Source organism: Chroicocephalus ridibundus, chromosome 3 (assembly GCF_963924245.1).
Source record: "Chroicocephalus ridibundus chromosome 3, bChrRid1.1, whole genome shotgun sequence".
NCBI classification, from domain to species: Eukaryota; Metazoa; Chordata; class Aves; order Charadriiformes; family Laridae; genus Chroicocephalus; species Chroicocephalus ridibundus.
The window spans coordinates 115,267,894-115,283,576 of record NC_086286.1 but is presented as its reverse complement, the minus strand read 5'-3'; the positions used below and the strand labels follow the sequence as shown (position 1 = coordinate 115,283,576).

The 15,683-nt window shown below is 38.7% G+C and overlaps 1 protein-coding gene across 1 annotated transcript in view; it reads left to right on the top strand.

Annotated features, from left to right (window-relative positions):
- NBAS (NBAS subunit of NRZ tethering complex) overlaps positions 1 to 13,804 on the top strand; it is a 194,984-nt gene extending 181,180 nt beyond the window's left edge. The window contains 2 exon segments of the mRNA XM_063330494.1: positions 1,905 to 2,033; positions 13,027 to 13,804. Of these exon segments, the coding sequence (XP_063186564.1) occupies positions 1,905 to 2,033; positions 13,027 to 13,302 (405 nt within the window). The 3' untranslated portion in view covers positions 13,303 to 13,804.
- The last annotated feature ends 1,879 nt before the right edge of the window (positions 13,805 to 15,683 follow it).

The window sequence follows — 15,683 nt, the reverse complement described above, 5'->3', positions numbered from 1 at the left end:
ATATGATTTGGAGCTCTTCTAGAGAGCCTTTTTATACTGAAGGGTTATTTCTTAAAGCACTGCTTCTCCATTTAGTTTTGAGAGGCTTTCAGACAGAAAAAGCAAGCATGGTAAAATTGCTGTTTTGTTCAGGTTATGTATGTTCTGACTCTAGGAATTTATGTTACTGAACATAAGCTGCATTTATTGCCGTGGATACACCCTTTCAAGAAAAGGAGACGTGTAGTGTGACTATCTAACCTTGCGTTCAGTAAGTTTGCTGGTATGGCAGCCATACTGCTCAAAAGAAATACAATGGAATATGAAATTATCAGAAGTTTAATAAGCATATGACCGATCAGACAAAGCTTAACGTATGTATTTAATCTTCTTATTCCTTGATCCTGTATCGTACCCTTCACTGAAAACATTATCAGTAGCAGTACAGATTACAAGTTTAAAGGAACGAGTCCAGGCAAGAGAACAAGCCTCAGTGACTCAGAGCTCAGCGTGATAGAATATATCCTTCTAGGTAGTGTTTCTTGAAAGTATAAATTTAGAAAAGAGTGAGCAACGTGCAGCCAGATACCTGCCTGTGCTACCAAGCAAGGCCAGGTGTCTCTGCAGTATGCTACAATTGGAGCGTTTAACATCTCTTCATCTTCAAATAATTCTTAGGCTTTTAGGTTCACAGCTACTAAAACAGTGCTGGTCCCTTCCAACCTAAACCATTCTATGATTTTGGTCATTAAATTGTGACACTTGTCATTAAACTTCAAAAGATGTTTAAAAAAAAAAAAAAGGGGGGGAGGGGGGAAGACTTGCGTTCTCCCAACTTAGTATTTAGCTGATGAGCTCCTTCAACAATTGCTCTTTAAATGTTGGAGTGAAACAGAGAGCGCCTCTGAGTTGGGTACCACCTTCAAGGTGACTATCACACAATACCCAGAGCACTTAGTGTAGGTTGTCCTGGAATATGGGACATCTCTGGACCTCATTGGGAAGTGGTTGTGGCCAATGACCAAAATTCTTGAAAAATGACCAAAAGGGAAAGGGAAGTTATTATTTGATTTATAACATAATTTGTTAGTTGAAATATTTTTTAATGTATAAATGAATAAATCACTGTGGTGTTGAGGCGGGGGGGGGGAAGCCACAAGTTTCATGTACGAGGTTTTGTTAGTTTGCTTTAAATAAAGGCCAAGGCAAAGATTTGGAAATACACAGTAGGTTTGTTAGGTTTGTGGGTTTTGGGAGTTTTCTGGGGGTGGTTTGTTTTTTTTTGTTTTTTTTTGTTTTTTTTTTTTTTCAAAAAAACTTTTTCTCTGCACAGTTTCTTCCTGCAGAAGATTAATGATGCTAAATTTGTGCTGTATTATAAAAGATGAGAAATTAGATGAATGAGGGAAAGTTAATTTGCCAAGCTTTAATTGTGTATAAAAATTGGTATAAAATTTGAAAATGTTTTACAACAGAGCTTTATGATGTTGAACTCTGGTATGTACTGTGATTTCCTCTTTATTTTGTTCCACTTTTATGATTGCATAATTGACTTACAGAAATGTCACAGGTGTCCATTAAGTTTCTTCCTGTGCTTTGCAGGATTTCAGGAAGCACAAATGTATTAGTCCCACAGAGAGCTGTGATTGCTCTGTTGTTCTTTCAGTAAAACTCTGGTTTGTAATGGTGATGCAGTACCTGCCTTGTCTTAATATAATAAATGTTGCACTTATAACCCTGTATTCCACATTTTTTAAAAATTTGTCCTTTCAAGTTTCTGAAGAGTTATTTCCAACTGGGAGTTCATTTGTTTTAAAAGTTTGTTTTCATTTTGCATTTGACATAGAATTTTCATAAATTTTAGTGTGAATGATGATGCTAGTATCTCCAGAGATCTCACCGAATGAGTTTACTTTTATTTTCAGTGCATAAAAGAATTATGTTTGCTGCTGCTTAACCAGTCCCTCCTGCTGCCATCACTGAAACTGCTGCTAGAAAGCAAAGATCAAGATCTTCACGCTGTGGCACTGGAGCAAATAAAAGCTGTTGCTAAGGTATGAGCAATTGAATTAACCACCTTTCAGAGTTTCAGGTAATAAATTAGCTCCTTTATCTTCATGTAGTAAGCAGAAACTATTGAGACCCTTATCATTATTAATGTTTTCCACATCTATTGTGTCCACAGTGAGCAGTAACGCGGGGCTAGTAAGATCTTTTATATATACTTGAGGTGATTAAACATCATAGCACTTTCTTTAAATTATGTAGTATGCTATTTTAAGTCAGTGTGCTGGAACAGAAGCTATTTTATTATATAAAGTAGATTGTTATCTCTGGGTTCATATTCTAGCTCTTTTGGGTTTTTTTTTTTAAGTGATAATAGTACATCAGATGAGGTAGCTTGTTTCTGACATACTTGGTCGTGTACACGTGGAGAGCCGTTACATCGCTGGTCTTGTTGTAGAAAGGTTAAAATGCAAGATGTTTGGGGACTTTCATGCAATTCTAAACAGATTTTATTCGATACTGCAGCGAAGTTCCTGGGGGGAAAAAAGCTCACCAAAACTCTGTCTTTTTTCTTTGGACAAGAACTGAAAGACATTACTGTGAATTTTTCAATTGTTAATATAAAATTACATTACTCTTTTTCCTGTGTATTTGCTCTTGAGTTAAGAAGGAACACCTAAAAAAATGAAAGCTAGTCTCCTAGACAAAAGCATTATATTATCTTTTATCTTTTTTTTTTTCTTTCCTGAAAACTGAGGTGGGTTGAAAACATCTTCAAGCTCTTAAATGAACTTGTGCACGTACAACCTGACTTTCTTGGATTTTATGGTGGCTGTGGTCTACGACCTAGCACTCGATCAGAAAAGAGAAGGGAAGTATTGTCTCAGACCTTTACATGAAAGGAACGGCTTTCTTACCTGGCTGAATTAACTGGGTTGAACATTTGAGAGTGACAATATTTCAGTGGAAAAACCACATATCTTAATATTTCCAAATTCTGCACTGTATCTTAGGGAGCTCTTGGTTGTGTATTACAATATAAATTATAATTGATGGTAAATTTCCCATATGCTACTTAAAAATGAAACTGCTCATACGGAAACAGAAATGGAACTGTGTATATCTTTTTAAAATCAGCATCCACAAAACACAAAAGCTTTAAAAATGTGATTGCTAAGAATTCAAATTGAAATTATAATTTTTTTCTGAGACACACAAAGTAGGCAAACATTCCCCGTTTCTGCAGGAGCCTTCTAGGACAGGCCTTCTGCTCTAGTTACAGAAGTCGCAACAAATTTTTCAGATTCCTTGGTTGCAACAAACTGTGCAGTGCTGTTCCCTACTTTCACACTGTTCTGTGTTCCCTAGAAAAGATGTTCTGTATCCTGCTTTTGTCAGGTTTCTCCCTTAAGTCTCTCTTCCTCACTTATTCCTCCTCATGCGCTGTGTCTTTCCTTCTTAATGCTGCACGTTGTATTCCAGAAGCTTTCTCTTTTTATTCCCATTGGATAGCCTGTGAAAGGAATTATTCCCTTCCCTTTCTGGAGGACTCCGGAACACAGTGGTGAAGACCAGTCAGAGAAACAAAATATCTGGAAGCGCAGGCTCCATCTCAAATGTTGCTAACTTTCTTTCAGAAGGAATTAGCTACCAAAATGGCTAAAGCACCAGCTTTTTTTAACCCGTCCTCTATGAACATTTAAAATGGTTGTATGGAAGGAGGCAGGGCGTATGATACGTGATGCACATCTGCCGGTATCAAAATTCCTATGTCATAGTTAGCATCCATTAATTTGGAGCGTTTCTCGTTGAGTTTGGCATTCTAAACAAAGAACAACAGGTTTTTGTGAAGGTGTTCCTATTCCTTTTTTGATTTCATACAGATACACGACAAATATTTGGAATTTTCCACAAAAATTAATTTTATAAATATTAACCGCCAAAACAATAGTAGATGATCTTTAGCATATTGATAGTTTTCTTTTACAACGGCAACTTCAGATTTTGTGTCTGCAAAGCAAGGGGGTTTTGTGACCGTTTTTTAAACAAGACGGTCTCACAGAAAAGCAAGCGGCGATCTGATATATGCGTGCACGTTCTCGTCTGTATGTTCTTGTTAACCTTTTAAAATTGACTTTTTTGTGAACAGATGAAAGCTGCTGTGCAAGTGACTAGCTCTAAAGCTTGCCAGCAGGAATTTGTGTCCGAGTACATTTTGTTTAACTATTTTTAAAGCACAATGCTGTGCAGTAGCACTTTCTGAATGGCTGCTAATTGTATTGCTCTCTTAACTGCCCTTTTCTTTCTAGTGTGCTACGGCTTTCAATTTTCTACACTCTAGGTTGATTGCATTATATTGAACTTTTAGGGCCAGGAGCCATATTATCTTCTTACTAATAAAAGCACTTTGTAAACCTGTGCATGCCTAAAATAATATTCTTTTTGGCCTTCTTATGCAGGAGGCAGCTTGATAAGCTGTTTTTAACTTTTCCTTCTAAATTCAGTATTCACTTGAGCGCATAGTTCTGTAAGAGTGCTGCATAACCTAGAATTTTCAAAGCACTTAGCTTTGGCCTGATGTTTTCTTTTAAGTCAATGAAAATTTAACTATTGACTTCATTACGTCAGGCATGGAGTTTATCCAGTACCTTGAATGTGACATTCCACTGCCAGTGTTAGAAAAGCAGCTAGTACAGAAGAGTGCCATGGTGAACTTAAAAGCTGTTCATATATTGTTTAGAAAGTATATTTGCTGCTTGTTTTATATGCATCTCTGATGATCATATTAGTTGGTGTTGTACTAAAAGTGCATATATCGCCTAGCTACGTCAATGCTGTTTATTCAGTATAATTTTGTATGCGTATTTTTTGCTTTTTAAAAACAGTATTTGGGCTGTTAATGCTTTTTGTAGAATTCTTAATGAATTTTTCATAGGAAGCCCACTTCTGCTTACATTGAACAGGAAAAGGACGAATAACATCTGGCAAAGGGAAATCATAGCTATTGATTCCCTGACATAGTGCTAACACAGCTCACAAACGCGGCTGTGAGAAAAATACAGCACTCGCTTGCTGATACCAAGTATTAGTTAGCCATTTGTTGTATGTTGCTGACAGCTTTATGGATGTTTACAGTTAAGGATGATGCTGAAGTGCTGATACTAGGAATTGTATAGCTTTTGCCTGTAATAAAACAACCAAGCTTTTGTGTAAGCTTTTTTGAAATTGCAGACCTCTCTCTTTATTGTGTATCTTTTTATAATCTGCCACTTGTCTTTTTTGGATAACAGAAATAACTGTTCTTCCTCTCTGTTGTGTGGTGCGTGAATAATTTTAAAAATCAGTTTACTTAAATAAGCTTATTACTGCCAATAGCACTTCGTTTGCCCTTGGGAGTCAGATTGGTTTTGAGAATGGTTTCAGTGTTGTCTGTTCAGTTGGTTATCTTTTGAAGATTAAGATGGATTTTTATACTTCTGACAGAGCAAGTAAATATTCTATTACCTGTTGGTAGTTACATTGTTTAAACAGCCAACAAATGGGAGTTAATATAATCAGTGCAAATACTTCTTCAACCAAGGCTTTAATAGAAACTAGAACTGGAAAATGGTTTTAGTTAATCTAAAATAGTGTTTTAGCTCGGTTTACATGCTATACTTTCAGTGATGAAGTACTGAGACTACCTTTGCAACATGATTTATTGAAAAATGTGGTACAAAAAAATCCAAGAGAATGTGTAAAATAATGGAATCTCCAGTTGTCTCCATTGCCATTTATGTCTACTGACTTGGTGTGGCTTACCTTTTAAAAGAAATCTTGTTATATTATGTGTATATAAGCTAACAGTGATTACGGTAAAATATCTCTCTCTGGGTTAGTTTTCTAGTGGTTTTTTTAACATCTCTTTGTTTTCTTCTCCCCCTTATTTATTTGCCCTATATAGACTCCATTCAAGAATAAAATGAAAAGCATCGTTACTCCAGCAGTAGTGGAGAGCTAATACTGTGGGAAACAGCAGGTTCCGTTCTTTGCTGCTGTTACATCAGCAGCAGCTCTTATCTTCCCATTAGTATCCATATTTCATAATGCATAAGTTATGGATGAAATATTGCCTATTGCTAATACCAGACCCTCTAGACACCTGCACAAACAGTGCTGCCAGGGAATTGCCCAGACCCTGATTTGCTCTTTAGGAGAGATGTTTTTTGTTTTCTTTTCAGATATACTGCATCATAGCAAGTACAGGTACAATGTCCATGTAGGCTATATTAGCAACCAGAAAAAATACTGGATGTTGATACAAGATGCCTCCTTGGTCTTTGGAGAGCAGATCCACAAAATTCTTAGGTTCATGGTTGCATGAATTTGTGGAGGCCTCAGTGATTTATCAGTAAAGCCTTTTAGATGCCTCAAGTTCCTCTTCTAAGTACATCAGAGGAGGTGCCACCTATGGCAAAGCTGACCTTCACCCACCTGTTTCACACACAAGCTTTCTTAAAACTTGCAGGCTCCCAGTCTCTGCTTTCCCAGGAGACCTGCTGCCTTGGTAGAGGTGAGTGCCTCAAGCCTGAGCCCATTTGCAGCTCGTAACATGAGTGTGCTGATGGCAGAGCCTCAGGCAGGCATGCTTAACCCTTACCAATTATGCACTGATGGCGCTGAGTTCAGCGTAAGACGCAAACTGTCATTCTGATTCAGAAATACAGCAGTCAGTGTAGGGGTGAATACAGGTTGTACAACTGCTTCGTGCTGGGATCATTTGCCAAGGGCAGTGGGGAAACAGCTTGGATCCCGTGTCCTCTTCAAGAACAGCACTTACAGGTCTGGGATAAGGCTCCTACCCGACATGCTGAAGACGTGCAGAAAGAGTTCAGGACTCGCGGAGGCAGAGTACAAGTGGGTCCTCACTTCCGTACCTGTTGAGGGGAACCTTGCTGAGATGAGGTTTTCCATCTGTACATGCAGATCCATTTATAAATTCTGGGTTTAAGAAACCTTTGATAAAATGCACAAGCCCCATTTGAAGCAGAGTGCTGTAGCACTGCTTCAGTGGAAATTACGAGTGCATCTGTGGCAGTTCTGTTTCTGTTCTGTCTCACTTCTCAAATGACTATGTGTGTCTCTAGAAGGAAAGGTATTGATCGTCACAGTCTAAAGGAGTGAGCTAGTCATCAGAGACACCACTTGAGTGCCTACATCTTGAAAGTAGATTTCAGCCAATACCTAAATAGGTGTGGAAGTCAAGAAAAAAAAAAGCGAGGATTTCCTCTCCTTAGCATAATTATCCCTCTTAGTTCTTTTACTTGTGTGCATTGTGCCTGAGCACCACACTAAATCTGCACCGTCAGATCCTACTGAAGGAGAGATGGGTAAGAAAAGTGTTCTCCCCTTTAAGCCTTCCAGAAGTAACAGGTTTTACACTGATGAAAAATTTAGCACCCTCAACGTGGAAGTCCAGATAGGCATAATGTACTCCGAGTTTGTCATTATTGTGCTTTATAGTTTATTCACATGTTCACACAATATGGAAAGTGGTTGTATATTCATTTGTGCAGAAGATACCTGCACCTCTGAGACTTGCTTAAACTGCAGTCAGCTGCATCCCATATCACTGGAACAGTGTTTCTGGGATCAGTGATAAACTTTGCTGGAACCAGTGTTTTTAGAGTTAGTTAGGATCTTGGGATAGTGAGGGCTCTGCATATGCAGGCAGATCAGAAGTGACTCGTTAATAAGATTCTACCACTGCTGTCTGCCCAGAAGCAGCAGCTTTTTAACACGGGGATGGTAGAATTGCTGTTTAGTAATGATCTTAACTGGGTTCTACTCTCTTGTTTACAACTCTTGTCAAAAGAGTGATTTTGGACAAGAAAATACAACGCCATTTAGAGAGTCTGTATGTACTGTAGGCTAATATTTGGTATGCGGTTGCTGTCTGCTCTATGCCCTCTAAGCTGCCTTTTTTATAGATTGACGAGTCCTAGTTTTGCTGAGTCATTTCTTGTACAGCCATCATTATACTCTCTGTGGTGTACTTTACTTTTAAATAGATGCTGTGTGTTTACCTTTCTAGTGTTTTGGTAGTTTTTTTGCGTTAATCCTTGTTGTTCTAATTTAAAATTGATTTTAAACAGGTTTAGCCTTAATTTAAATTTAAATTGATTTAATTTTTAAAAATCTTACAGCTTATACACTGAGCAGTGATACTTAAATAAAACTATCTTAATAGTTTTGAAATATGCATTGATTTATTAGAATAGGATAGAGTAGACTACTTCAGTTGGAAGGGCCCTGCAATGATCCTCTTGTCCAACTGCCTGATCACTTCAGGGCTGACCAAGTTACAGCATGTTACTAAGGGCATTGTCCAAGCGCTTCTTAAACACTGACAGGCTCAAGGCAGCGACCACCTCTCTAGGAAGCCTCTTCCAGTGTTTGACCACCCTCTTGGTAAAGAAATAGTTCCTAATGTGCAGTGTAAGCTTCCCCTGGTGCAGCTTTGAACTGTTCCCACGTGTCCTATGACTGGATAGCAGGGAGAAGAAATCAGCACCTCCCTCTCCACATCCCCTTCTCAGGAAGCTGGAGAGAGCAATGTTAGGTCACCCCTCAGCCCTCTGTTCTCCAAACTAGACAAATCCTTAGCCACTCCTCAAAGGACATGCCTTCCAGCCCTTTTGCCAGCTTTGTTGCCCTCCTCTGGACACATTCAAGGACCTTCACATTCTTCTTGAACTGTGGGGCCCAGAACTGTGCACAGTGCTCAAGGTGAGGCCACACCAACACTGAATACAGAGGGATAATCCCCTCTTGACCGGCTGGTTATGCTGTGCACCCCAGGACACGGGATGCCCTCTTGGCTGCCAGGGCTCACTGCTGGCTCCTATTGAGCCTGCTGTCGACCAGCAGCCCCAGATCCCTTTCTGCAGGGCTCATCTCCAGCCACTCCTCTCCCAGTTTATACTTGTGCCTGGCATTACTTTGTCCTAGCTGCAGAATCTGGTATTTCGACTTGTTAAGTTTCATCCCATTGATGACTGCCCAGCGCTCCAGTCTGTCGAGATCTCTCTGCAAGGCCTCTTGTCCCTTAAGAGACTCATCAGCACCTCCTGGTTTGGTATCATCAGCAGACTTGCTAGTGGTGCATTCAAATCCCACATCCAGATTGTTGATAAAGATATTGAACAGAACCAGCCTTAGAATTGAACCCTGAGGAATACCACTGGCGATGGGGACTCCAGCCAGATGTGCCCCCATTATTGACAATCTGCATAGGTGCTGGTAAGGAATTTCTGCGTGTGCATTTGGTTTTAGTTAAATTAATGACTGTTTCTTCATATGCAATTGATACCCAAAATGTTGGCATGATCTGGAATTGCAAAACTGATAAAAACAAACAGTTAATCTATCTTTCTCAGCTGCCTATTTTTATATAGATTTCTCATTAAACCTTGGCTTCTCTGTGTTCTTCCCCCACCTGTCAGACTCTGCTTGGATTTAAGGAAGAGTTGCAGAATAGACAGGGGCCTTAGCTGCTGAAATGTGTTCACAGGGTCTGGTTGCCATCTTGTGTCTCCATCCAGAGACAATTACATTACAAAGATACAAAGGTTTCCTCTTTCTGACCAGGTCTTCAGACAGCCTTGAAGTCAGAAACTGGGAAATGTTAATCAATTTAAACCTACTGGACTATTTGAGCTTAAGGATGAGCTGTCAGACACAACCCAAGAGCCTTTTGTGTGCTCTTTTGTTATGTGTAAGGACACAAGGAGCATGAGTACAGACAGGTTGCTTTGCTTCTGTGTTGCATGCAGACATCTTCATCCCCACAGTATAGCTCAGATGTTTAATGATTTCATGCTAGAAAAGGTCTTTTACTTTCAGACTCGTCTCTCTCCAGTTGTAGGTTTTTGGCGTATGAAATTGTACTAATCTATAGGACTTTTTCGTTAACTGAATAATAGCCTAGAAAACTGATTTCAATCAGACTTCCCATCTGTTGTTAATCTCATTATTGTAATTACTGTTTGCGTTTTATGTTCGTGGAATCAAACACTGAAGCCCTGTGTAAAGTTGCGTCCTACATACCAGTCAAGAATAGAGCACAGGGAGCTTGGAGGCGGGGGAGAATGTCCCTCCAGCCTCCCATTTCAGAAAAGACGAGAGCTGTTTGGATAATAGCTTAGCATACTGCATGGTATGCTGCAAGATGCTAACACTAGGAATTTTATTTAATCATCAGCCCATCTTCAACAGGAAAACACATCAGTAATTAGCATATGACAATTTAGAGGTAATATTGAATAATTAAAGACTTAAAATGGCCAGCCTAAAGACTGGGCATCCCTACTGTTCTTAGAACTGATTAGTAAACTGGACCTGGAACTGCTACCCTACACTACTGCATTAGCTTTGTAATCCGTGAGAGGTTCGTGTAACTAAGTATGAAAACGTTGAAGACTTGGAGGAAATCAAGTTTATTTTTAAGTTTTCAATGGAAAGAAAAACACAAATATCTAAATGAAGTAATGGAAGAAGTAGCGTGATGGTGAAACAGCAAACAGTCTTCCTGGTTAACATGATGAAGCCATTCTGTTTTTCTGGAAAGCTTCTGAAGTTCCAAAGCAAGTGAAAAGAGTAAATTGAAAGCAATGATCATATATTATTAATGGTAAATTGAAGGCAATAAAAAGACTTATTTGGACAATAGCTTCACCTGGAGTCTACTATCTAAGGATTCATACTTGATAAAGCATAGCAACTTATCATGCTACAATATTTCATGTTCTGTCCTTTTCCTTTTTTAATTATATTTTATATTTCATAGAGTGCATCTTCTAAAATAGAGCAACAAATTATTCTGTTTCTGTTGCTTATCACATACGAGCTTTCAGTCATCATGATGGCTTTTCAGCTCTTTCACAGGAGAGAAACTTATGTTCGTAATTCTAATATTATTTATGTACAGTAAAGACCTTTCTCCTAAAATAATCTGTAATTTCAAAGGAAGTTCTTTCTCCTGAAGCTAGTGGCAGATTTCTCATCTACTTCAATTCAAGGAGCTACCTGGTAGTTCCTTACAAATTCTGTGTTCCTCTACGTGCAAATGTAATATTGATTCCTCCCAAGTAACGAGTGATAGGACAAGAGGAAACGGCCTCAAGTTGCAGCAGGGGAGGTTTAAACTGGATATTAGGAAAAACTTTTACACCGAAAGGGTTATTAAGCACTGGAACAGGCTGCCCAGGGAAGTGGTTGAGTCGCCATCCCTGGAGGTATTTAAAAGACAGGTAGACGTGGTGCTCCGAGATATGGTTTAGTGGTGTTTTTTGTCAGAGTTTGATTGATGGACAATGGTTGGACTAGATGATCTGAAAGGTCCCTTCCAACCTAGGCGATTCTATGATTCTGTGAAATACGGTGCCAAACCTTGGTAGTCTTGCAATGCCGTGCATTCAAGAGAAAATTATGTACCTCTTCTGATTTATGTTTTGAGGATTGTGTTTCTGGTTTGACTACGTGTATGGGAAATATGGAGAGAGTAGTCTCCTACATTAGGTGGTCCATGTTAAATTGTGTGCACGGTCTCTCACAGTGTATGTGTCTGAGTAGATAAGATTTTTACTAGTACGTTTGGTTGTTTATGTTTAATCTTTCTGGGAAAAATCATAATTAAAAAACAAAAAAACAGCAACAACCTGCAAACAGACACTGTTACCTGTTACTAAGAAATGGTTGTGGAAACTTTATGGGACAGAGAATTGGGTTATAAGCAAGAAGTGCCTGTTGCAATGTGCTCATGGTGACAGCGGTGGGGGCAAGGAGTGGATGCAGCCCATTGTCCATGAATGTGAGGAAGAGAAGCTCTGCACTGTTTTAGCTTGAACGAAAACAGAGAGACAAGGAAGCTTTAAATGGTGTCCTGAAAAGAGTCGGGGTTAAATGGTTTGTTACAATAATTAGATTTAAAATTGCTTCGTTTCAAGATTTCAAGTGTCAGTGCCAAATCTGGATATACAGTAGTCACGTCATGTGGTCACACAACAGTAGTAGTTGAATTGGTCTTCACGGGTACCAAATCACTGGATCACAGGATCTTTATTACCTGTTGGTACCTCATTTTTTATGGAAAATGAAACAGAGGCTAAACAGGTAATTTTTTTTTTTTAAACTGAGAAGTTGTTTTGTAAATGTAGCACAATTTTGATTAGTTTATTTGTAACTCGATAGAATGCATTCATTGAAGACTGACTGTTGTCTACCCTTCCTTTGGCTGGTGTTATTGTTGTATGTATTTGGTTTTTTGCACTTCGTGAAGTGGTAAGACACCTAAGCTGATTAAAACAACGCTGCATTTCAAGCAACCTAGGAAAGACAGGTCAAAATTAACTGAAATAGGATTTAAAGTATTCTGTAGTGTTATTTGTAAAGCTATAGATGAGATTTTCAAGAGGATATCTGCTTTCATGTATCAAGTAACCATATTTTTCTAAGGCATCCAGGATGTCTCACAGAGGTAGGAGATCTGTGCTCCAAATCTTTTAAAATACAAGTTGTAGTCTTCTGAAAATCTCATCCTTGCTGTGAGTGATGAAATTTTGGGAAATCTGGTTGACTCTGAGAATGTTGTGTATTACATTAATAGGTGAAAGGTAACATATACTAATGAAAGTGACCAAAATTTAATATATTCTGCTCTGTCCTTCCTCAGGTTGTCATTCTTGATACGGAGGTAGGTGGTGTGGTCTGTTCTACACTGGGGATGAAACCCTGTGAAAAGTCTGTAAAGCTGTTCATGGAATCCTAGCCAGGTTGCTAACTGCAGGTCAAATATTTATATTAATGTGATAGAGACTGTTAAAGATATAGCTTTACATATTCTGATATCGGCAAAGTGTGTATCCGGGTTGTTAAGCCGTACAGAATACTCATCTTGCTTTCAAGGTCGCTCTGTGCAGTTAGAACAGTCATGACATGTTCTAGTTGATGGACGTATCTGGTAATTAATTTTAATTACTTTGGATTTTTCTTTCTTCGTAGGTTGATGATTCCAGTTGTGATGCTGAAATACTTTCCTTGCTCCTCAATGCCAAGTTAGTGGTGAAGTGCGTACCTACCGCCTTCTATCCTCGCCTGATCGACCACTTACTGGCCGACCAGGGAGAAGGAGGCTGGGATGTAGAGGAAATAGCAAAACAACTGAAAGAAGCGGGGTTCAATGCAGAGGCCGGGTCCCTCCTGATGTCTCATCGAGGGACTCATCCTGCACTCAGGACTTTCACTGCTGCCCTCCAGGCTGTTCAGCATTGGATCTAGAAGCGTTGCGTTTGTGCATTTGTCTGCTTTTTTTTGCTGGAGATCTCACACAAAAGGGAGAAATTGTTGTTCTAGTGAAGCAACAAAGTTATTTACCTATGTTTTGTAGAAAATACAAACAGCACGCTTAAACGGTGAATTCCCATATACTTCTAATAGTTTCAAAGAAATTATTGGTGCGGACCATATAATTCTGTTACGTGACTAGAAAAGCATTGAATCTAATAATCCTTTTCAGATCAAAGTGTTAAATGATTACACTCTATGACATATAAATGAAATATTAGTAAAATGGCAGGTTATATACAATTTGTCTTAATTTCTGTAAGTAATTTTCCCTTGTTGTAATGTAAAACTAATGTAAAAATATAAAGATATATGGAGGAAAAAAATCAATCACAACAAAGACTAATTTCTGAGAATTTCAAAACCTTAAAATTTGGTATTGTGCAATGTTGTTACCACAGCTTTTGTTTGCAATGAATAAAATATTTTACATTTACTGTAGTCTCTTTCCCCCCCCTTTTAGACAGATAAGAAAAATATTTTCTTTCTTCAGCCACTTTTTCTGAAATTCTTGTCTCTCTTCACTGATGTTTATTCATAAAGACAAGCTGAACTCTTCTATACTTGGAGACAGTTCTAGTCTTTGAGGTATATTCCTCTGCAATTTGGGAAGCCCCATCTCAAATACAAAACGTGTGAATGCACTTCCAAAGTATTTTACTTCTATTTTTCCTGAGTTCTGAAAAATTAAGTAGGTGTGTTTATTTTCAAATGCCTTTCTGTCTTACTAAGGCAAAGTATTTCTGATTGTTTTCTGAGGTTTTTTTAACAAGGGGACTGGCTGTTTATTACACTACGTTACCAGAAGGTTTTGGATGTTTCCATGTTTTTATAGGAATTTGTTGTTGAAATTAACCTGTAAATCTTTTGTCTAATCTTGTGTTGAGATCCAATTTTGATTAAATAATGTGCAGGAACAGTACATGTGATATGATCATAGGATAATAGAGGTTTTAAGCGATCTGTAGAGGTAATGTAGTCCAGCCTCCTCCTCAGGGCAGGGTTCCTTTAATGGTTGAGTGGGCTGCCCAGGGCTGTATTCAGTTGGCTCTTGAAAACCTCCAAGGGTGGATGTCCCACTGCTTGGCTGTCCCAATGTTGAAAAGCTTTTTAAGTATATCCTCTTTTTTGAACCTGTCTCATTGCAGCTTCTGCCCGTCATCTCTCATCCTCCCACCATACGTGCTGTGAAGAGCCTGGCTCCGTCATCTGGAGAACTTTCTTGTGTGGGTATTGGCGGTCCCCCTACAGTCTCCTCTCCTCAAAAGAAATGAAACACAAGAAAAACATTCTTGCGCAGTGATTGCGGCTCATATAGGTGATTTAGCTGTCTGTACCATGCCCACAGTACAGACCCTGGTGATGGATCCCATTAACACTGGTAATACTCAGTCAAAATTTGGCAACGGAGGGATCCAGTTCAGGCGTGGTTGCTCTCTGCTTCAGTAATAACACTCTTATCTCAGCTTTCTGCTAATTGGCATAGCCAGCCCCTTCATTATGCAATATAGTAACATATTGACTATTATTGAGACAGTAGTTTCTAAAATCCCCCTTTTTCCTAAATGTGAGCCTAAACCATAAAGAATGAAGATGAATGCGTTAAAAGCTTGAAGTAGCTATTTCGTTATAAATTTGTATTCCTGAGTTCTTTCCTAGACTTCAGGGTTTAGAAACTGATGATGATGTTTCTGGAACCAAAACTGACTCTTTACTAGCATCGTCTTCGACTTGGGATCTGCTTTGTTGTATCAGCTTTTACCGACTCTGAAAATTGTTCAGGTGTTAGCCTTACCTCCCACCTTACGTAGGATTCTTAACAAGATTTCTAAACAATGCTTTAATTCTTCAGATTGTTAATTTATTTTTTTGTACATGCTGGTCGCAGCTGTCCTGCAGTGTTGTATGGAAGGTTATCTCATCCATATATCTGACATACCTATCAAATTTATATCATTCAGCTATATTGCCTTAATACTGTTCTCTTGTGTTAGCTTAAGCCTCAGACTAGTAAAGCAAAGTATATGGGAATTGCGGAGAAAAGAAAGGAAAAATTTAAAAAAGGTAACATAACTGGAAAACAGTAGATGCAGGCAAACCACAAAGGCGTACCTCCTGCAAGAAAACCTTGGATTATTATATAAAAGATATTTCTATACTTTACGATGGAGCTTTTTGGTCTGTCTGCATGTTTTGCTCTCAGGTTAATAAGTTCAGTGCTTGATTTTTCTGACCATTCTCATTCAGGATCTTGAAAAGTTTGTGTTTAGTGTCACTTTAGAGCTGAGCTGTAGATAAAGCTCTAATGAGTGTTA